We start from the raw sequence: 23,162 nt of genomic DNA, 5'->3' as shown, positions 1-23,162 counted from the left end.
ATACTCACTTCATGAACTCATCAGCTCTGATGGGTTCAGTGATCATGTCTATGCAGATAATTCTCAGATCTATTTATCCAGTTCTATTCTCTCTCCTGATATCAAACAAACTAGATGTGCTGTAGACACCTTGAAGTCAAAATGTCCATCTTTCCCTCAAACTCTCTCTTCCTAACCTTCCTGTTCTGTGAAGGTATCTCTGGTCACCTTGGCTTACAACATCCATATCATCCTCAATTCCCCACTCACACTCACTCCATATAACCAATCGGTTGCCAAGTCTTTTTGTTTCTGCCTTCTCTCAACCTCTGCCCCGATACTGACCCTCATCATCTCACATCTGGATATGCAGTACCCTTCTGGTTGGTGTCCCTGGTTCAAGTCTCTCCCCAGTCCAGACCATCCTCCATTCAGCAACCAAAGTGATCTTCCTAAAATGCAGTTCTGACCATGTCTGGTTTTTGTTTTGTTTTGTTTTGTTTTTTGGCTAGGCCAAAACGGGATTAAGTGACTTGCCCCACAGCTAGCGTCAAGTGTCTGAGGCTGGATTTGAACCCTCCTGACTCTAGGGCCGGTGATCTATCCACTGCACCACCTAGCTGCCCCTTTTTGTTTGTTTGTTTATTTGTTCTGTAGGTCTGACCCTGTCCATCCCTACCTCTCACTCAATAAACTCCAGTGGCTCCCTCCATGATTGAATATAAAATGCTATTTGGCTTTAAAAGCCCTTGATAACCTAGGCTCTTCCTACCTTCTTACACTTCACTCACCTCCATGATCTTTACCATCCAGCAGTATCTGCCTTCTTAATGTTCCTCACAAGACACTTGTATCGACCTGATTGCACCTTTTCACTGGCTGTCTCCCCATTCCTGGAATGCTGTCCTTCCTCTTCTTTGCCTTCTGGCTTCTTTTAACACTCAGCTCAAGTCCTACTATCTGTAAGAGGCCTTTGCTAGTCCCATCCCACCACCACCACCACCTCCCTCATGCTAATTTCTTCCCTTAGAGATTAACTGCCACTCACCCTGATTGTATCTTGCTTGTTCTTAGTTCTTTGCATGTTATCTCCCAGGAGTTTTTGTCTCAATTTGTATCCCCAGAGTTTAGCATAGTGCCTGGCACATAGTACCAGTGCCTGTTGACTGACTGACTGAAAGCAGAAGTTAAAATGAACTATATAAGCCAAACACAGGAATAATCTCAAGACCTGAGCAAATTATCAAAACTTTGAGCAAAAGAACTTTCCTTAAGGTTATTCTAGCACAAACATCACCTACAGGCAGAATGGCAGACTCTTTTTCGCCTTCCCTCCACTGAAATCACATTATTTCCTTAAACCTAAAACAACTGATCAGCAAGCATTTATTATATGCCTACTATATACGGGACATTGCAGCTTCAGTTACAATAGTGAATAGATCCTGTTCTCAAGGATCTTACCTTCTACTGGATGATATGACATGTTCACAGGTAAGTAAATACAGGATGTATAAACAATAAATACAAAATGATGTGGAAAAATGGGTGGGTGGGATAAAAACTAGAAGAATCAGGAAATGCCAACTTCAGCAACTTCCAGATGCAGGGAACAGACTACAGGGGTGGGAACCTGGGGCCTCATGTGGCCCTCTAGGTCCTCAAGTGGGGGCCCTTTGACTGAATCCAAACTTCACAGAAGACATCCCCTTAATAAAAGGATTTGTTCTGTAAAGCTTGTACTCAGCCAAAAGGCCACACCCAAGGACCTAGAAGGCCACTCCTGGTCTCGAGGCCACAGGTCCCCCAGTCCTGGAAAAGGTACAGGGGTGTGAGATGGAATGAATAACAGCCAATAGGCCAATTTGGAGTAGGCACTGAGTGTATGAGAGGGAATAATAAGTAGGGAAGGATAACCTAAATAATAAGAAGATTAATTACAAGTTCATAGGGTCCTGGGACCATAGATGTAAAGCTGAAAGGAACTTTGGAGGCCATCTGGTCCAAAACCCTCATTTTATAGATGAGGAAACTGAGAGCCAAGGAGTTGGAGTGACTTGCCCAGGGTTACAGAGGCAGTAAATGTCAGAGGTAGGATTGTCTCTATGAAAACGCTGCCCCAAAGCATATTCTTATAACTCATCCAGAACAGCCATGAAAAGCACTGACTGCCTCACAGGGAGGGCTCCGTTTTTCCTCCTTCTACTTTATCTGAAAAGGTAATAAAATTATTTATGACCATAGCATAACCCCTAAGGTTAAGTAAATGTGATAAACATCTCTTCCTGTTTAGAATACAGGAATGTTACCTGAAGAATAAACAGTGAGAGCCGAGGAGCCCAATTATTAGAAACCCAAAGTTAATATTTGCGAAGCTTTCTGTATTTTTCAAATCTGGTATCAATAGTGCAAAGTCTGGATGCTTTTATATGACATCTACTTTCAAAATGCTATATTAAGGATGAAATGTTATTTTAAAGGAACTTTCTTTTCAAAGATTTTCAGGGCAACATTATATGCAACAGGAAAAAAAATTATAATTTAGAATTCAAAAAACGTTTAACTTTCCCATGAAATGTGAATTATGTGTTCATATGAATCTTTTTTTAGGTTGACTACTGTATGCATGTGTTCTCAAAGTTTGTTCTGCAAGAAGAAATTTTAAAGATAAGTATAATTCAACATAAGCTTAGCTTCCTTATCTGTAAAATGGGGATAATAATAACACTTCCCTCCCAGGGTAATTGTGAAAAACAAATAAGGTTTCCTTGTTTTTGCTGTAGGTCCCTCAGCCAAGCAAATGATCCACAGTACCAAGTGAAAGACTGATGAATCAATATAGGTATTGTGTCTACCCAGCTTGGGGGTCACTCTGGGTAAGGGCAGAAGAGGGATGAGATACACAACTCCACACCCCAGTGTTTTCAAATAGCAACCCTGCTCAATGAACTGAACACAAACCAAGAGAGGATTCTTTTCAAAATGGGCAGTCAGGCTCAAATGGGTACCTCCCCCTCCCCCACTCTTGCCAATACAATCCTGGTTAAGTAATGGTTGATTGCTAAACATAAACCCAATCTCAAGGGCTCCTTGAGCTCAGAGGCTCATCTAGGTCCTCCAAAAGGGATTGTGTGTTTGTGTGTGTGTGAAATATATATATGAAAAACTCAACTGGGTACACAAATTTTCTAAGTGCTATGGAGCAGTTTTCTAAATTCCTCTACTGGGTATCTTTCCCAAGGCATTAACTGTAATGTTTGAGATACTAACTGCTGTGGCTAATGATGCTTCCATGTTAAAAGCATCTAAAGAAGTTGGTAATTTAAAGCCAGCCATGCAGAGATGACTCGTCCCTTTCCTCCATCATTGTTGAAAACCAACACAGAACACTGAGAAATTTGATAAAATGAAATTTAGTGGTCCTGTTCAGAAGGTTTACAAAGCTCCTTCAATAGGAGGTCATTCGGGAATTTTTAAGGGTCCCTCTGGAAGTATGGGGAAAGTGTAATGGTAAAGGAAAAACCCTTAAAACTCTGAGAAACACTACCAGAAAACTCAATTCATTAGTTGGTGTGAAAATCCCTTTATAGATTGTGCATGTTCTCAGTTTGCTTCTGTCAGGAAGCTGTATCATAGACTGCAGAATATATAGATTTCTTTCAGTTTTATATGAAGCTTATCTTTAAAAAGACTTGTGGGGTTAGGTGTTCTGCAGAGTACTGTAGCATGAAGAGCAAAAAAAAAAAGCAGAAAAAACAATAAAGGATTCCTTAGCTCTGTACTTATACAGCTCAATGTTAAGGAGAATAGGCAGGTGAAGATAGAAGAGAGGAAAGCTAGACATGGGCTCCTAGACCTGAGCTGGACAGATCGTTAGAGGTCATCTACTCTCTCTCATTTTACAGATGAGCAAACTGAGGCTCAGAGAGGTCAGATGACTTGCCCTAGTTCATACAAGTATAAGTGACATAGTCAAGGCATGAACTCTGGTCTTCTTATCCAAGTATAGCCCTCTGATATACACACAAGATTTGGGGACAAAATAGGTTACAAAGAACTCAAAGAAAGGGCAGGTTGGGTCTTGTAGAATTAGACAGTAAGCTCCTCAAGAGGAGCCTTTCTTTGTATCCCTAGTATTTAGCACAATGCCTGGCACATAGTAGGTGCTTAATAAATGCTAGCTGGCTGACTGTGGCCTAAAATTGTACACAGAAGTCCATTCAAGAAAGAAAGGAAACTCTGCAAAAAGAAATTTTGATCAAATAAACATGATTCTGATGAGGAAGAAATAGCTAACATTTATTTACTGCTTTAAAGTTTGTATATATTATCTCACTTTATAAAGAGGGAATGATCCAGAGAAACCCAACGTGGATATTGATGAGAACTCAATCAACTTAGTTTTTGTTGTTGTTATTATTATTTTTAAATATTTTATTTTTCCCCAATTTACATGCAAAAACAATTTTTAACATTTTTTTTAAAGTTTTGAGCTCCAAATCTATATCCCTCTCTCCCTCCCCTCCCTCATCTCTGAGACAGTAAGCTATCAGATATAGGTATATGTGTGCAGTCATGCAAAACATTTCCATATTAGTCATTTTGTGTAAGAAGACTTGAAAAGAAAAGAAGGAAGGAAAGAAGAAAAAAGACCTCTGTATTCAGACAACATCTTAGTTTTTTTTTTTAAAAAGATAGGTATGTAAGTAAACATAAAATAAAATAAAATAAAAGACATATAGTATGTGAAAGTGAGGAAAGATAATAGGGGAGAGCTCTGAGGCAAAGAAACAAAATATGAAAGAAACTGCAATAATCCAGGTGAGAGGGGATGAAGACCTGCATTAGCTTGCCAACTGTATGAGCGTATAGAAAGGGAAAGATGAGAGATATTATAGGGGAAGAAAAATAAGACGGCCACTGATTGCAATGTGGGGTAGGAAAGAATGAAAAGTCAAGGACCACTGTGAGTGTGGTTTCAAACACACACACCAGGAATTTCCCGTTCTGATGAAATCACAAACAGAAGCAGTGGGACATAGCAGATAGAATGCTGGTCTCCTAATCAGGAAGACCTGGGGTTGAATCCTACTTCAGACAATGACTACATATGTGACTCTGGAAAAGTTACTTAACTTTTCTCAGCCTCAGTTTCCTAATCTGTAAAATAACAGGTAATAATAGAACCTACTACACTGGGCTGTTGTGAGGATCAAATGCATGCAGATCACTGCAAATATTAGCGTGCTCTGTAAATATGAGCTTTAAATGATAATGAGCAATCATTATTAATAGCAGCAGCATCCTTAGGGTTGTTCAATAATTTTTGGTCAGCAATTAGTCCTATTAGGAGAAGGATACTCAAATTTGGAGTGGGTGAGGGGGGAAAGCACATTCATTATGTTTTGGATATAAGGATTGGTTTTCAGCAAATAGTCTTGTCCAACATGACGAATCAGTCACACACACAAGTTTTGTCGGAGCAGCACCTTGTAGTGATTTACAGTCGCATTTTTGTTGACCTTAGGTCTAGTGACCATTTTTCAAATGCCAGAAAAATAGTTCCAGCTTTGCTTAGCTCTCTGCTATAATTTCTCAGAACCCAGCATTCCCTTCTGCCCAGATACAAGCAACTAGTCCCAGTCCTTATCAATATGATCTATTTAAAGACTTTTTTTTTAACCAGGCTATGTAGAGTTAGGTAGTACTTCTAATCAAAAGAAACCAAGATGTGCAAATTTAAAGAATCCACCCCAAATGTTCACACGGACTATTTGTGCCCCACCTTTGGTAGAGCATTCTGAGCTTGTATTGGTCTGATCAGCCAGTCAGACACACTGTAACTTGACTCTAACAGATATCATTTTGGTCCTCTCCGAGAATGAAGGACAATGACCACCACCACTTCCAATCACCTTAAACCAGAAAATAGCCTTTACAAAAGGTGAGACAAACTCTTCACTTACCAATAAAATCAGGTCAGATAGCTTGTTAAGTAATTTTATTTTTACAACCTTCTACACAGAGCCGGAATGGTCAATACATACTAGTTGTGTCTAGATTTATTCCTGGGCAGTGGTGGTATAGTAGAAAGAGTAGTATACCATGAATCTGAAGACCTAGGTTCTAGTCTAAGTTTTGCAACTTACTAGTCATGTGACTTTGGATCAGGCAATTAATGTCTCCGAGCCTCAGTTTTTCAATTGCACCATCTGCAAAATACAGTAAATATTGTCTGCATTACCTACCTCTCAGAGTTGTCACAAGGATCCAATGAAACAATGTATGTAAAAGCAATTTGTAAATATAAAGAGCTATTAAAATATGCCCTGTTATTACATTTTACTGATGGCATCTCCTTATCCTTCACACCAAGAGATAATTTTAGCACCAAAGCAACTCAAATTAAAGATTCTGGAAAAAAAAAAAGAAAACAACCTATGGTTGTCTTTAATATTGAATGCAACACTCCATTTGTTATGCACTTTAAGGAACAAAAATATGTGAATGACATTAATAATTCACACATATAGCACTTGAAGGTTTACGAAAGGTGGGTAGCATCATTACTCCCATTTTATAGATGGGGAAACTGAGGCTCAGAGAACTTTCCAGAGAGCACACAGTAAATGCTGAAGATGAGTCAAAATCAGCTTTCTTTTATGGTTTCCACTGCAGTGTTCTTTCTACTATCCTGTCTCTTATTTTGCATCATATAACTTAATCAAGATGGTAAATGAATATAATTTGGATTTTTCTTTTTAATAATGCTATTTTATCAATTGAGCTGATAACTTAAAATTTCATCCTAAGAGATTATCAGCAACAGTAGAAGCAAAGATGTCTGGTTCAAGAAATGTTCCTTTGATTTTTCATGTTCTAAATGATTAACCTACCTTCTCCCCTCTGAACAGCATGCCAGCATCATAACCATATGGAGCTCTGAACACAAGAACTCATTACTTGGATGCTGCTTAATTGATATTGATATGAGAATCTCAGACCAGACAGGAAAGAATACTTTCTTGAGTAAAAACAACAACAACCCAAAACCAGATGTCAATTATTTCTAACTTATTCACTATTGCATTTATAGCAATGGTAGGGTGAGGGTATGGTCAGGGTTGTTCAATAATTCTTATTTGTTCTTCATCCTAATACTGACTTGCTGCCCAGATGGGTTTCCCTGTATAAATTGTTTCCCACTCTGGGTAATAGTGTCAAAGTATCTGTAATTCTCTTTATCCTTCTGGTAGCTCTAAGCTCCCAGCAAGAGGCAGTACTTCTGGCAAAACACTTCTATTTCTTCCTCGGGAATGTTTCCCCCTCAGATACTGCCTCCACACTGTGTTTCCAATACATACACCCCACCAGGAAAGGCCTGTGGTTAATGCTGTTTATAAAGACAAAGTGAATGAGGTAAAGAGACTTTCCTCATGTCCAGAGGGAAAGGTTTCAGGCTCCTTTGAGAAGCCAAAGGGGAGAAAGGAGATACATTATTATCTTCTTAGTATTTATAACATACTGGGGTTGCAGTAACATTATAATTTTCCCAAACAGCCTTCCTTTCCCTCTAGGAATCCTGGCCCCTTTCTTTGTAGCAGCTAACTCTATGTGTTGGGCAGCTAGGTGGCACAATCTACAAAGCGCTTGCCTGGAGTTAGGAAGACTCATCTTCATGAGTTCAAATTCTGCCTCAGACACTTATTAGCTATGTGACCCTAGGCAAGTCACTTAACCCTGTTTGACTCAGTTTCCTCACCTGTAAAATGAACTGGAGAAGGAAATGGCAAATCATTCCAGTATCTCTGCCAAGAAAATCTCAAATGGGGTCATGAAGAGTTTGATACAACTGAAATGACTCAACAACAAACTCTGTCTATACTTACACTCTCATGGCCTGTTAAAACTTCCCTTCCTCCAGCTCCATGAGTCTCTCCTGGACTCAGTAAACTGACTTTACCTTTGTTTTTTTTTTTTTTACTTTATTGTTATTTTTTTCAATTAACAAGTGAGGGAAAGTGTAATGCATTTGAGAAAGTTCCATGCCAGATTAAAAAAAAAATTTAAGAAAGTGTTTTGGTGCTTAAAAGGGAAACTTTATGTTACCTAGACTATTCATTTGCATGGAATATTTCATTCTTCAATAATACTGAATGACTGATAACTGGTATAGTTTTTTTTTTTTTTTTTGGCAAGACAATCAGGGTTAAGTGACTTGCCCAGGGTCACACAGCTAGTATCAAGTGTCTGAGATTGGTATAGTTCTTTAACTGCTGTCAATAAGCTTACTATCTACTGTATTAGTGGCAGAAATTGGCTTTCTGGGCCTGTAAGCGAATATTTCTGAAAGGGTATTTCTATCTCTTTTTCACTTCCAAATCAATATCTCCAGTGCACAGTGCCTTCCTTCTACATAACATACAATAAATCTGTGTAGCTTTTATAGGGGTGTACTACATTATTACTATGTATACCTTACGTGTGAAAAGGGTAAATAGACTAGAACTCAATAGTGGTAAAGACCACTATCCCTATTTCACAGGTCACTCAAAAGATTATAAGCAATGTCTAAAAGGACCAAAAAACCTCTACTCACAAAGCTCATTATTCAAGAACAAGAATATTCATTGCTTGGTACCTAGGTAGCTTCAAGACAGTGACAACTGATTACAGGAAATGACTGGTACCACAATGAGAGATGAAAGGCAGAGAGGGACAGAACATGACAATGTTTCCAGTCTTCTCTCAAGAACACCACTATTGAGTGAAAACTGCTAACTGGCAATGCATTCATCTCCAACACAGATTCAGAATAAAAAATTTTAAGTCTGACAAGTGACTCAAGAAATTATTTCTTTTATCAAAGTGATTGGGGCAGTAGATAACACATGAAAACATTGTCATTTTATACTTAGTACTGAAATTTCTTGATGGAAGAGCTCTCCCCAATATGTGGATCCCTCCATCCATTTTCTTTCTTTTCTTTTTTTGTTTGCTTGTTTGTTTGTTTTGCTTTTTGATGAGGCAATTGGGGTTAAATGACTTGCCCAGGGTCACACAGCTAGCATGTGTCAAGAGTCGGAGGCTGGATTTCAACTCAGGTACTCCTGACTCCAAGGCCAGAGCTCTATCCACTGTGTGGCACCTAGCTGCCCCTCCATCCATCCATTTTCAAGGTCACTACCATACTTATCTACCCAAACATATATTAAAATCATATAAGATTCCTTGAAAGACACAAACTCAGAGATAACTTTTTTTTAACAACTTCTGTTAATATCAAATGAGGCATAAAACAGGATAATGTAACCTTGACCAAAGGTATTTGCCACCAACATGGTGGAGGTCCTACGTAGAATCTAAGTAGATTACCCACCATAAGGCATTCTGGTCATATTCCTATCAAGCTGCTGGATGCCTCTCCGTTTCCCATCTCCACTGTTTACCTTTTTGCTCTGGGAGCAGTAATCAATGCACCATTCCTGGAAAGAATGTGTCTGTCATTTGACCTATAACTGCATTCAATATCCCTGTTATCAAAAAAAAAAAACCCTTTACTATTTACTGTTCCCTTAAATGGATTGTCATCTTCTATGACAATGTAAGCTCCTTGAACACAGATTGTCTTGCTTTTTTTGTATTTATATTACTAGGGCTTAGCACAGTTTTGGTCCATGATAGACACTTAATAAATGACAGTTCATTCAAGAGAGATAACCTAGAGGGAAGGAGGTCCTCCTCCAGTTTGAAGTGACATTGTCAGTCAGTCAAATATTTATTAAATACCTACTATTAGCCAGGCACAGTGCTAAGTGCTGGTAAGGACAGCAATGTAATGACAGCATCAAGCCTCAGAACAATGCAGGGAAAGAGATTTGGCCTTATTTTTAAGACCTTGAAACTACAGATAAAGTTATTTTAGACCTTTTACTATATAAAAGAAACACAAACTATTAGTAGAGCCCCAAATAATGTTATTTCATTGCTGTTTATTCTTTCTAATGCTGATGCTATTGGATAAGGACAGGCATGAAGGTTAAGAATCCTGATGAATCTCAACATTTGGATTCCAAAGAAATGTATCATAATGGCATAGTTGAAAGAGCGCTGAATTTGGAGTCAGATGACCCAAGTTCAAACCTCAGCTCAATTACTACTCATGTGACCTAAGGCAAACCATTACCTTTACTGGGCCAGAGTTTCCTTATCTGCAAAGTGAGAGGATCTGATGAGTTTCCTTAAAGCTCAGCCGAATTGCCAACTCCTACATGAAATCTTTTCTGACCACTACACAGTTGTTTCTGTTCTCTCCTCACACTATCTTTTTTTAGTGTGTTTATGTATGTCTCACCACACATCCTTATATAAAATAAATTTTTGAAGTAAAGAACTTTTCCTTTTTATCATTTTTGTCTTTTGATCCCTGATGCCAAGAACAGGGATGACCTGAACATAATAGGTGCTAAATAGACAATTGTTGAATTGAATTGACTTAGTATATTTATTTAAGTCTATAATCACAGTGATACGTTTAGACCTGAAAGACACATTTGAGATAATTAAATCTAGCCCCTTTATTTTACAAATGAAGAACCTTAGAGATGAGGCACAGAGAAGTTAAGTTACTTGTCCAGGGTCACAGAGTTAGAAGATGGAATTTAAACATAGTTCCTCATGATTCCAGGTACTGAATTCTATTTACTACACCATGCCATCTCTTTCACCATTCTATTTTTTTGCATTTATGGAAAAGGAGAAGCAGGGGCTTCACTTGGTTCAGAAGCTTATGTTTGTATTGTTAAAATCTGCCATGAACAAGAGATTAGTTAGGTACTACACAAATCTTTCAAAAAAAATGTTGCTTCAGTTTAATATCCATTTCTCATTATTTTTTTTTTTTAGGCAGTTGGGGTTAAGTGACTTGCCCAGGGACACACAGCTAGTAAGTGTCAAGTGTTTGGTCTGAGGCCGGATTTGAACTCAGGTCCTTCTGACTTCAGGGCCGGTGCTCTATCCACTGCGTCACTTAGCTGCCCTTCATTATTTTTTTAAAAACTCATGTTAGGCCTAATTCTAGTACATTATAACAAGACACAAAAAAAATCTTGAAGGAACTCTCTTTCCAAAATCTTACAGGTTGTAAAGATTCTGTTTCCTTCTCTGCCCCCATCTCCCAAAATGCTTCAATTTGACCTCTCTTTAAATTCCACAGTCAATGCTTTTTTTTTAACCTCCATAATATCTCTAGTTCTGTATTCTGTTTCCTCATTAACAGCTTCCAGTTGCTCATTTTATCCTCAGAAACTCCTCCTTATCAATTTGTGAGAAATACAGGACCAGGAGGAGGCAGATGCTTTCAGGACCTCTTTAGAGGTACCTTGGACAGTGATGTGTAATCTTATGGTACTTGTTCCTGTGAAAACCAAACCAGCTGAAATGATATATTTTTTATTGATGGAATTTTTCCTTTGAAATGCTTATGGTAGGAATAAGAGCAACCCATCCTTCAATTTCCCAGAAACCATGTTCACTCATTCATCACATCATTTGCACTGAAGTTTCCAAATTTTAGGCAACTGGACTTAGAAATGAATTTTCCTCATATTCTAGGAGTGGGGAGAAAACTGAGATCACTGCTTCCTGAATATGTTTTACTCCACTGTCATTTTTAACACTATAATATAAAATAAAACATGATAAGTGCATAAGAGAGGTGCAAATAAAATGTGTAACAACACAGAGTTGGGTACATAAATACATTTCACTCAAGAGGAAAAGAGGAGAAGGGAGAAGTAGGAATTAGAAGGAAGGTAGATTAAGGGAGAGATTAGTCTTAAGCAAAATGAACTCTAACCCAGGATGTACAAAAATATTTATAACTCTCTGAGGTGGCAAAAAATGGGAATCTTGGGGGGCACACATAAATGACTGAACATGTTATGGTATGTAAATATAACGGAATACTCTTGTGCTATAAGAAAAGATGAAGGAGACAGTTTTTTTTTCTTTTTGGTGAAGCAATTGGGGTTAAGTGACTTGCTCAGGGTCACACAGCTAGTAAGTATCAAGTGACTGAAGCTGGATTTGACCTCAGGTCCTCCTGACTCCAAAGCCAGAGCCCTATCCACTGTACCACCTAGCAGCCCCTGAAGTGGACAGTTTCAAAGAAAGATGTGAAGAGTTATACAAACTGATACAGAATGAACAGAATCAGAACAATTTATACAATAACAAAAATATGGTAAAGACAAAAAACTTTTTCTTTTTTGGTAAGACAATCAGGGTCAAGTGACTAGCCCAAGGTCACACAGCTAGTCTAAGTGTCAAGTGTCTGAGGCCACATTTGAACTCAGGTCCTCCTGACTCCAAGGTCAGAGCTTTATCCACTGCACCACCTAGCTGCCGCCAAAGACAAAATACTTTGAAAGAATTAAGAGATTCCCCTTAGTGTAATAACCAACTGCAGCTCCAGAGGACTAATGATGAAACATGCTATCCACCTCTTAACAAAGAGATGAATGACTGAGTGAAAAATGAGACTTTTTTTTTGACATGTTTTTGTTTTGTTGGAAGATATGTTTATAACAAAGGTTTTGTTTTGTTTTTATTCTCAGTTGGGGAGAGGGTTGGTATTTGGGAAGGAAAAGAGGATTTATGCTGACTGAAAAAAATGAAATATATTTAAAAATGCTGTGTAAGATCACTAGGAGGAAATATCATGATCTATTTCAGATTCTTACTATCCTTTGCCTATAAGAACTTCTTGACTGGCCTATTAAGCTCTGGTCTGTCCCCTACTCAATTCATTCTTCACACTGCTTGACAAACTAATATTTCTGAAGAACAGGCCTGAATATGACACTCAGTAGGTTCACATATACCAATCAGTAGCTCCAACTGCCCACGAGATAAAATGCAAACTTCTTTTTCTGGTATTTTATATAACCTGGCTCCAACCTATCGATTACCCACATTTCACACCGCTTTGCCTTTAGGCATTTTACATTCCAGTGAAACTGGATTACCAATCATTCTCTGATCTTCTCCAGTACTTCCCCACCTCAACGCATGTACCTAGAATGCACTCTCTCCTTATTTTCACATACTGAAACCTTCAAGGAACAACTAACATACCACCTCCTCCTCTCTATGAATCCTTCCCTGAACCCCTTAGCCTGTAACGATTGCTCACTCCTCAGATTTTCTTAATGGTCTTTTATTCTTATTATAGTCTACTTTGTATTGTAGTTATCTGTATACATACCAGAGCCTTCCTTACACAGTAAGCTCCATGATGGCAGGGATTGTGTTGTTATCTTAATAGATTTTTGCTACATTTTAAAAATTTGTGAACCAATCACTTTCGTTACTAACATAAACAAACCACTCATTCCTGAATTTCATTAATGTTTATGCCTACCCTCTAGCACACTGTCTCATAGACATATGCCTGGATGGAACTCCATTTTCTGCCAGGCTTGCCAAATCTCACTGGTTTGGGAATAATTTTAGGGTAGATATTAAAATGTTGCACTGTTCAAATAAAAGCTTTTATTAAGCATTTCTGCAAGATATACATCTCTCAATCTGGCTTCCTGGCAATGTCATTGGTATAAAGCATTAGCCACTTCCAATTCTTTATGTAATATAAAGGCAGCACTTTTCCTACATGATACTAATATGACATTTTCCCCTTCTGAATCCCCAACCCTTACCACCAAGTTGTAATGCACCTTTTCACTTGAGAATCTTGCAGCCATATTTGACTATAACTATCTTCTGTGACCAGTGCCAATGAGTTAATCATACTGTATGCCAGAAGGGTTTTTCACTGGCAGAGGATTAATGCAAGAGCTCTTGACAGCTGGAGACCTGGGTTGGGTCAGAAATTAAAATGAGGTCTTGGCCTAGTTTCAAAAAGGATGTTTGTTCATGTCATAAAACCACAGTGCAGCCTGATTGGGATTTGCCTACAGTGCTTAGGACCAAAATGCCAAGGATTGTTACAGACAGCGAAAACATGATGCCCACCTGTGTGAGGAATAAAAGCCTGCCGATTATTGCCACAGATGAGACCTCCAACCAAACGCCACCAATGTCTAACTTCTGGCAAACAGACTGGTGCATCTCTTGTTCCTCCCTCAGCCTCTCTCCTCTTCCCCCAAACACTAAGACATTACACCCTTTTAAGGGACTAGCCTTAAATACTAATACTAATGTATGCTTTAAAAAAAAAAAAGTGCAGACAGACAAGGCTGGGGCTGGATATTTCCTATTAGTAACATTCAGGGCCCAAACTGGCATTGCAGGGTCACCATTCTGAGATCCTGTTTCCTGGTCCATAAAATGAGGGGATTATAGAAAGTGATCTCTAAGATCCTTTTCAGCTTGAAAAATCTGTGATCCTAGAATAATACTTTATAAAATCACTACCCTCCTGTAAGAGAATTCACCTTTTTTGAGAAGGTAATATATTAAAAAAAAATTGGGAGTCAGAACTGTAATAGCATAGAATATAATCTTTTAGCAAAAACTTTCTACACAGGCAAGGTGGTATAGCCCTATAGGAAAATAGAAGGGAAAGGGGGTAAGAGAAGTGGGGTGGTGATAGAAGGGAGGGCAGATTGGCGGAAGGAGTAATGAGAATGCATGCTATCATGAGGTGGGGGAAGGGGAGAGATGGGGAGAAATTTTGGAACTCAAAATGTTGTGGAAGTGAACGTTGAAAACTAAAAATAAATAAACAAATTTTTGAAAAAGCTTTCTGTGGAAGATGATTTGGAAAACAAGCAGGGAAGTGTTGTCAATACTGCGGTAAATTTAAATATACATAAATTTAATATGTACTTTTAAAAACATGCTATTTATTACTAAGTTACATATAACTTTTACATATAAAAGTTTTAAAGTTTTAAAGACAATCCTCTTTCTTTTCTTTGTATATTGAAATATTCATTTCAGTTAATGTGTTTTCAATTCATAATGAAATTTTTTTAATTTTAAAAATGCCATAAAAACACACAGTATTCTTTTGTTAATGACAAAAAGAAAAATTAATTGGATTAGATGATTTCTAAGGCCTTTTACATTTTCAAATTCTAACATTCAATGATATTGAAGTTCCCCCCCCCAATTTTCTGACAGCATAAAAGGATTATGGTGGTTATTCTTATAACAGATTACGTTTACAGAATTTAAAAGCATCAGATAAATGGTAACTGTAATTATATAATATTTCCATTGTGCAGAAAAGAAAGAGGTATGCATATGGGACGTAAGACACAAATCTAAAGGATAAGTCAGTTTGGGAAGGCTCACCAATATCACTACTAATATAGGTAGTAACTTTAAAGATCATGTCATCCAACTTGATGATTTTTCTTAGTTGACAAAACATAAGCCCAGCAAGGTTAGGTTACAGAGGTAGCACGGTATACTAGAGGCTTTGGTTCAAATCAAGCACCTGCTATGTGCCAGGCAATATGCCAGACACTGGAGATTACAAATACATATGAAACATCCCCTACTCTCAAGGAGTTTATATTCCAATGAATACCAGCTCCACTACTTACTACTCATGTTCCCTTGGGTAAAGTCATTTAATCTGGGACTTAGTTTTCTCTTCTGGAAAAGGAGAGGTTTAGAGTAAGCAACCTCCAAGAGCCCTTCTAATTCTAAATTCTATCACCTGAATTGCAGTTCAGCCCTCCTTTCATTGAACTATGCTTCTAATTCTGATTTCATAACAACACTATGGATTCTCGGTGTACTAATTTGGTGTTATACAGATGTCTACTGGCAGCTAAATGGTACAGTGGTTAGAATACTGAATTTGGAGTCAAGAAGATCTGAATTCAAATCCAGCCTCAGGCATTTTCTGGCTGCACGATCCTGAACGAGTCACTTAATTTCTCTCAGGCTTAGTTTCCTCATCTGTAAGATGGGGATAATAATAATACCTACCTTGCATGGTGATTGTGACAGACAAATAAAGTGCTTTGCAAACCTTAAAGTGCCATACAAATGGTAGCTATTATTAATGTTCTGTTTTGTTTTGTTTTTTTAGGCAATTGGGGTTGACTTGCCCAGGGTCAAATGTTGCTATTGTTATTCTTATTGTTAGAAAGATCACTGGACTGAATGTACAGTAAAAGCAGAAGACCCAGGTAGAAGTCCCAGTTTTGTCCCTCACTAGCTGTAAAACTATGACCAAGTCAAAACATCTCATGAAGCCCCAGATTCTTCGTCCATAAAAGGGGAGTATAAAGCTTGCCTTACCTGCCTCCCAGTTCTAGTGTGAGCAAAACCTTTCCTAAATCTTCTTTCACTTTGTAGTTAATTTGACACATACATAAATGGTAAGTGTAATTATGCAATATTTCCATTGTGTAGGAGAGAGACATGCATATGGGATATCTGATACAAATCTCAAGTACAGTCAGATTTAGAACCAGAGTCCCTATCAACTTTTCCATTTCAAAGGCATCCAAGATGAAACAACTACATTGATACAGAAAAACAACCTCAAATGATTTCCACATCCCTTGATATCCTCTTTGCCTTCTTTAGGGGGGGAAAAAAAAGGATCAACATAAATACAGATTGTTCTCTGAGTGGCAAACAAAAAACAAGACATACCATGGACCAAAGCCAGTAAGAAAAAATAAAATGAAACTCACTAAAAATAGCAGACTATTTGTTCTCCAAATTATATATTAAGACAGTCACTAGAACTCTTCCAACAACAATAAAAATAGGCTCCTTACCTATTTCCTTCTCCATCACTTTTGCAAGCGTGCTCTTAGAAACTGCAGGGGGACTGAGAGAATCCATCTCCTTACATCGTGGACCCCCTGCAGAACTCTGTCCTTTTTTCACAGATGATAGGAAAAAATCAATTTGATTTGGATAACTGGGAAAAAGAAACAAGGAAGCTCTCTGCTGGATGACTTCAAACTGGGAAGAAATAAATTTAAAAATCCATCTGTGATCATATCTTGAGAGCAAGCCTAACAACTCCCTTCAATTTCTGGCCCAGTGTCTGAGCAAAATGGAGTTTGTCACATCCACAGCAGCAGGAGATTAGGGGGAGAACTTCACCAAGAGCTTTCTCGAAGCACCATGTCAATCAATTTGAGCTTCTTAACTGAAGTTGAGCCCAAAGCAACTGGTTCCTAGTACTAGCAGCTGTTTACCACATTGTGCCTTCCATTTCCCACTCCAGACTCAACCAGTACATTCAATGTTCAGGATCCCAGGATTACAATAGAGATTACGAAGATGGCTTGTATTGCTACTGACTAAATGCAATAACTTCACACCCTTCCCTCCCAAGCAAAATGAAAATAGTGAACACACAGAAAATGGGTTGAAAGTGTGAAGACTCTTAACTTTGAAAGGCAGAATAAAAGTTAATTTCCTTTGAATCTAAATGACTGGAAGAACTGTGTATCACTGAAACCTCAGATAGATTTATGAAGCACATAAAAATACAAGAAACTAGAGATCTTGGCAGTGTGGGGAGAGAAAAGGAATACCACTGGACCTTGGATATCCCCAAATGGAGGCATCCCTTGAAATTCTCCAATTTAGTTTTGGTACTGACAGTAATATGGTTCTCACATATTAACTATTATCAGTCAGCCCTCTTCAACAAGACCCATTGGTACACTCTCAGTATAACACCAATATCATAATTCTTTTTTTATGTTAGGAGACCATTTTCTTATTTCATGGGGTTTTGTGTGTGTGTGTGTGTGTGTGCACGTACGCACGCAAGCTGCGTGCATGCTCGCACGCTCTCTCTCTCTCTCTCGTTTTTACTTGGAGAGGGAAGAAAAAACATTCATTAAATGTATACTATGTGCCAAGCACTGTGCTAAGCGCTTTAGAAATATCTCATGGGGGCAGCTTGGTGTCGCAGTAGATAGAGCCCCAGCCCTGACGTCAAGAGGACCTGAGTTCAAATCTGGCCTCAGACCAAACACTTGACACTTACTAGCTGTGTGGCCTTGGGCAAGTCATTTAACCCCAATTGCCTAAAAAGAAAATAAAAATATCTCATTTGATTTTCACAACCCTGGGAGCTAGGTATTACTATTATTTCCATTTTACAGTTGAGGAAACTGAGATAAACAGAGTTAAGAGACTAGCCCAGGGTCACACATGAATTTCGGTGTTTCTGACTCTAAACTCAGCACTCTATCCACATGCTACTTAGTTGCAGTGAATAAAATCCGTGATTTCAAGGAAATTCCCTCTACCAATGCAGATAAGCACTTCCTCCTCAACTGAAGAGTTGTCTGGTATTAATTGGTTAAATGATTTGGCCAGAGCCAGTGTGTGTCAGCGGCAAGACTAAAATCATGATCCTCCTGGCTCCAAGGCCAGTTATCTATGCACTTTCTATGCTATCTTGGTATGTATGTTTTCACTGGATATATATTTTTTAATATCATAAATACTGGGGGAGGGGTGTGAGGAAGAGATAAAAGGTAGATTGTACTGCTTAGGTTAATTAACTTTAGAATTGGAATAATAATACTAATATTCATTTACTCACCTTTCATAAAATCTACACCATACTGTTGGCAAGTGGTTCTCTGAAAAGGATAGATATCCTTCCACCAGAACGCTTCAGGAAGACAGTCTTTCCCATAAAGTGAACCCACACTACCAGTAAATTCTCTTTCGATCTGGTCAGATACATTAGATAAGCACTTTGTTGGAAATGAAATTTAGAGCTGAAACTAGACTGTCTTAGTAGAAGGTAATCAAATCAGATGGTAATCGATTTTGCTGTAGTTTTTCAAAATGCTTTTAAATCTAAATCCATAATACTTTTCACAGATGTCAAAAACAGATATTAAATTCCATTAGTGGGTTCCATGAGTTCAATAAACACTAACCTTTTTTTTTTCTTTTTAAACCCTAGTGAAGCAGATGACAGGATTAAGAACTGGAAAGGTTCACCTAGTTTCCTCCCACACCCCTCTTCATTTTATAGATGAGGAAACTACTACACTGGTTGTTCCACTTGTAAAAAAGACAAAAAAAAAGGAAGAAGGGAAAAATATACAAACCTATCACAAAAAAATTAATATATTACATCTGAAGTAGAATCATTAGCACTGGGAGCCACTGGGAGTGTATCTTGGAGAAGCAACTTATCAACCTATCATAATGGAAAGATTGCTACATGATAATGAGACCTCAGGCAGCTAGGTGGATAGTGCTCAGGGCCGGAGACCTGAGTTCAAATGTGACTTCAGATATTTACTTACTAGCTGTGTGACCCTGGGGAAGTCACTTAACGCTGTTTGCTTCAGTTTCCTCATCTGTCAAATGAGCTGGAGAAGGAAATGGCAAACCACTGTAGTATCTTTGCCACAAAAACCCCAAATGGGATCATAAAGAGTCAGACACAACTGAAAACAACGACTGAAATAACAACGAGGCCCCAGGCAAATCACAAGGTTGTTGTAAGAACCAAATGAAATCATATAAAATTGCCCTTTCTATCTTTGAAGTCCTATATAAAAGTAGTAACATTGGAAACCACTGGGAATCTGGGCAAATGTTCATGTAAGAAATGGCTCAGGTGAAACCTATGGGATTGGGACGTGACAGTGGAGTGGCTGATATCTAAGAGTTTTCTAACAGGGGTGGGGAACCCACTGCCTCAAGGTCACATGTGGTCCTGTAGGTCCTTAAGTGCAGCCCTTTCATGGATTCTGTCAAAGGGCCGCACTTGAGGACCTAAAGGACCAAGTGTGGCCTCAAGGCTTTGGGTTTTCCACCCCTGATTCTAGTCTTTTACTTTTATAAATTATAATTAATGTGTACTTTCTCTTTCCTTCCCAAATTAAAAGAACTTAAATCATCTGTACATCAAATTCATTCATAACAACCATATGGTAAGCATCTGTAACTTCCCTCAGTTCTAAAAGTCTCACAGACAGAAGGAACATTGACCAAAATAGTAGGCTGCCGCCTGGCCTAGTTAGAACCATGAGGAAACTGCAGGAAAATGGCACTGAGGCTTGTTCCATTTGGAGTACATGTTCCATGTTGAGAAGACAGGAAATTCAGTCTAGTGCTAGATATTTACCAGTCTTAAGGGTCAGAAGATGGCTAGCACAGTTCTGGGTTTTTGGAACCATATCAGCACATGTCTGATAAAACCTGCCGGGCCATACCCTGCGAGAGCTGGGGAGCAGGAGGCAGGATGCTGTATTTGGATTAAGATGTCTAGGCTGGTAGGATAGCTAGGTGACTCAATGACTAGAGCACCTGCCCTGGAGTCAGGAGGACCTGAGTTCAAATCCGGCCTCAGATACTTATTAACTGTGTGACCCTAGGTAAGTCACTTAACCCCAATTGCCCCCCCCCAAAAGAGTCTGGGCTAGAATCTTCACCTTAAACAAGTCATATAACTTCTCTGTGCCTCAGTTTCTTTATATTTAAAATAGGAATAATAATACTATGCCTTCCCTTCCTTCTCACAGGATTGCCTTAAGGATCAAATGAGGTAATATGCATAATGGTACAGGGAGAAGAGCACCATATCTGGAATAGGAGGACCTGAGTTCAAATCCTCCCTCTGATGCTTATTTTCTATGTGACCTTGAACAAGTTTCACTTTCCTCATATATAAAATGAGAAGGACAGACATTTAGACCTGGGAGGTTCCCTTCAGCTCTGTAATAATAATAGTGGTGATAATAAGGATAGCTACCATTTAAATAGTGCTTTTAAGGTTTGCAAAGCAGTTTTCAAATATTATTTCATTTTACCTTCATAGAAACCCTGAGAAAAAGGTGCTATTGTCATCTCTATTTTACCTCTGAGGCATACAGAAGTTAATACTAATAATTGATAGCTAATATTTATATAGGCCCTAGTATATGCTTCATTTGATCCTCATAACAACTTTGCAAGGTTAGTGCTATTATTATGTCCATTTTACAGATGGGGAAACTGAAGCAAAGAGGGTTTTTTTTTTAAAGTGACTTGGCCAAGGTCACACAGCCAGGAAGTGTCTGTAGCTGGACTTGAACTTGTGTCTTTCTGACTCCAGGTCAGTGCTCTAACCGCTGCACCACCTAGCTGCTTCATAATAGATTTCCATGTTCCTATTGCAATTATTGTTAACTCATAGAGACCCAATCCCCCAAGGAAAACTTAGAACTCAACATCATTACCACAAGAAAAAGTTTGTTAAACATCTAAATTCATGTTTCTTTGGCAACCCCAACATGATACATGAGTGCATGCATGTGTGTGCACACATGCGCATGGACACAGAAAGAATAAAACAAAAAAAAGACCCCTTCAAATTAGAAGGAAGGGAAGAGAAATTAGAGATAGCAAATTTATGTCAAGGCCAACTTCATTTTAGGGTCAGGAGGCAAGTGTAAAGTTCATAATATATGGGAGGGAAGTTTGAGGAATACGGTAGCCCAGAAATGACACCGGAATCAAGTTTATTTTACATCAAACCAGGCGATCTTCATGGAGAAGATAATATTTCAAGGATTGTTTTATTTAAGGGAGAGAAACCACCAGGAAAGCTAGGTTGAGGAAAAGTACAGATTTGATGAAGGTTTCAAAATGAAAGTGATATGATGAATCATTCCAAGTGCCCTCTGTTGAGCTATTGGGTGATGAGTAAGGGGAAGCAAGGGTTGAGATGGGAAGAGTGGTTATAGGATTTTTTTTAATTGTAAGAAATTTTAGAGTTCATCTATCCCTACACCCTCATTTTATAGGCAAGACTTGACCAAGGTTACAGACCTAATGAGTATCAGACTCAGTACTTAAACCCAAGTCTTATGGCTCTAAATTCAATGTTCTTTCAATGCACTATATCTTCTTTCCAACTACAGTCAAAACTCTTTCTGACAGCTGATGTAGTCTATAAACCTGTAGGATACTTTTCATGCTTGGCAATACTTGCTTTTTAAAATTTTCAAGCTTTCCAAAGAAAGACTATTTCGGCTTTTGAGGTATGAACTATGAGGCTTCTGAATGTCTAATGACAACAGAGTAGGAGACCTCAGTCTAACACCTGCCATGGCTCCCATAGGGGAATGCTTACCAAGCTGTAATAAAGATTAAGGAGTAAATAAGGTGAGAAGGTAGGCAGTGGCCCTTTAGGAGTGCTGGGCAGTGTGAGGAGGGGAGAAGGTAGGGAAAAAAAAAACAAGGAAGACAAGGAGAGGCACACAGGAGTGAACTAGAGTCAGGGAGGGTACAAGAAGCTATGTGGAGTCACAGGTGAGAAACCAGGACATCAGGCAAGACTCAAGGACCTGAAGGGTATCAGAAATCAAGGCAAACTAGGGTGAACGGGTAAAGGAATGTCAAGATTCAGGCGAGACATGGTATTAGGGACCAGACAAGAGGCAATGCTCTCCAGAAGACCTTCAAATTGAGACAGCTCATATTTCAGAAGGGGGTTATCATGTTTCTTACTGAGGTGGGAATCAATCTGGGTCACGACCACCCCAGGGTCTGGAGATAGGAACCTGACGAGTCACGGGAAGATGGTAGTTCCATTCTATTCAATAAACATTTCAGAGCATAAACAGTGTTAAGAATACTGCAATAAATAATTTAATCCCATTGGAATAGGGAGTGCAGTGTTAGAAACGAGGGCAATACTATAAAAACTGATATGAATTGCATAGTTGAACTCTGAAGATAAGAGGATCATAGATTTAGAGATAGAAGATGGAAGGGAGCTTAGGGGTCATTTAACTAGTCTAATCTCTCCATTTTACAGATGAGAATACTGAGGCCCAAAGAAGAAAAGTGATTGCCTAGGTTCACTCAGGTAGATGGCAGGGGTGGAATCTGAACCTAGGGCCTAGGACTCCAAAGCCCTGCTCTTTCCACAATACCACACAGCCTCTACAATACTAATAGCTCACCTTTATATGGTGTTTTAAAGTTAACTGAGGTTCACACTGCTACTGTCACAGCACAGATTTCAAACCCAATTTTTCCTTGAGCTCAAGTCCCAACACTTTTTCCAAAATGAGGTAGATATTTGGTATCTAAGCTACTGAGACTCTCAAATTTATGGCTACTACCACTGCCAGAGACTGGGGTTTGGGTGGAGAGGACTTCCCTGTCTTACACCTTTCTATGGTATCAACAATAATAAGGAAGATGCT

General features: G+C 38.6%; 1 protein-coding gene across 5 annotated transcripts in view; it reads right to left on the bottom strand.

The window, feature by feature from the left end:
• The window catches only part of MAP7 (microtubule associated protein 7), a 235,568-nt gene that overhangs the window by 129,749 nt on the left and 82,657 nt on the right, over positions 1–23,162 (bottom strand). Inside the window, exon 1 of one of the 5 annotated variants that reach the window (XM_027850726.1) lies at positions 6,129–6,160. The exons of the other annotated variants lie outside the window; for them this stretch is intronic. Coding sequence (XP_027706527.1) covers positions 6,129–6,135 — 7 coding nt within the window. The 5' untranslated portion in view covers positions 6,136–6,160. Of the gene's footprint in view, positions 1–6,128; positions 6,161–23,162 lie in introns of those variants that run through there. 5 annotated transcript variants of the gene reach the window in all.

The sequence above is a fragment of the Vombatus ursinus genome, unplaced genomic scaffold (genome assembly GCF_900497805.2).
Source record: "Vombatus ursinus unplaced genomic scaffold, bare-nosed wombat genome assembly UNPS02009132.1, whole genome shotgun sequence".
In the NCBI taxonomy this organism is placed as follows: Eukaryota; Metazoa; Chordata; class Mammalia; order Diprotodontia; family Vombatidae; genus Vombatus; species Vombatus ursinus.
The sequence above is the reverse complement of the archived record's forward strand: the minus strand, read 5'-3'. Positions and strand labels throughout refer to the sequence as shown.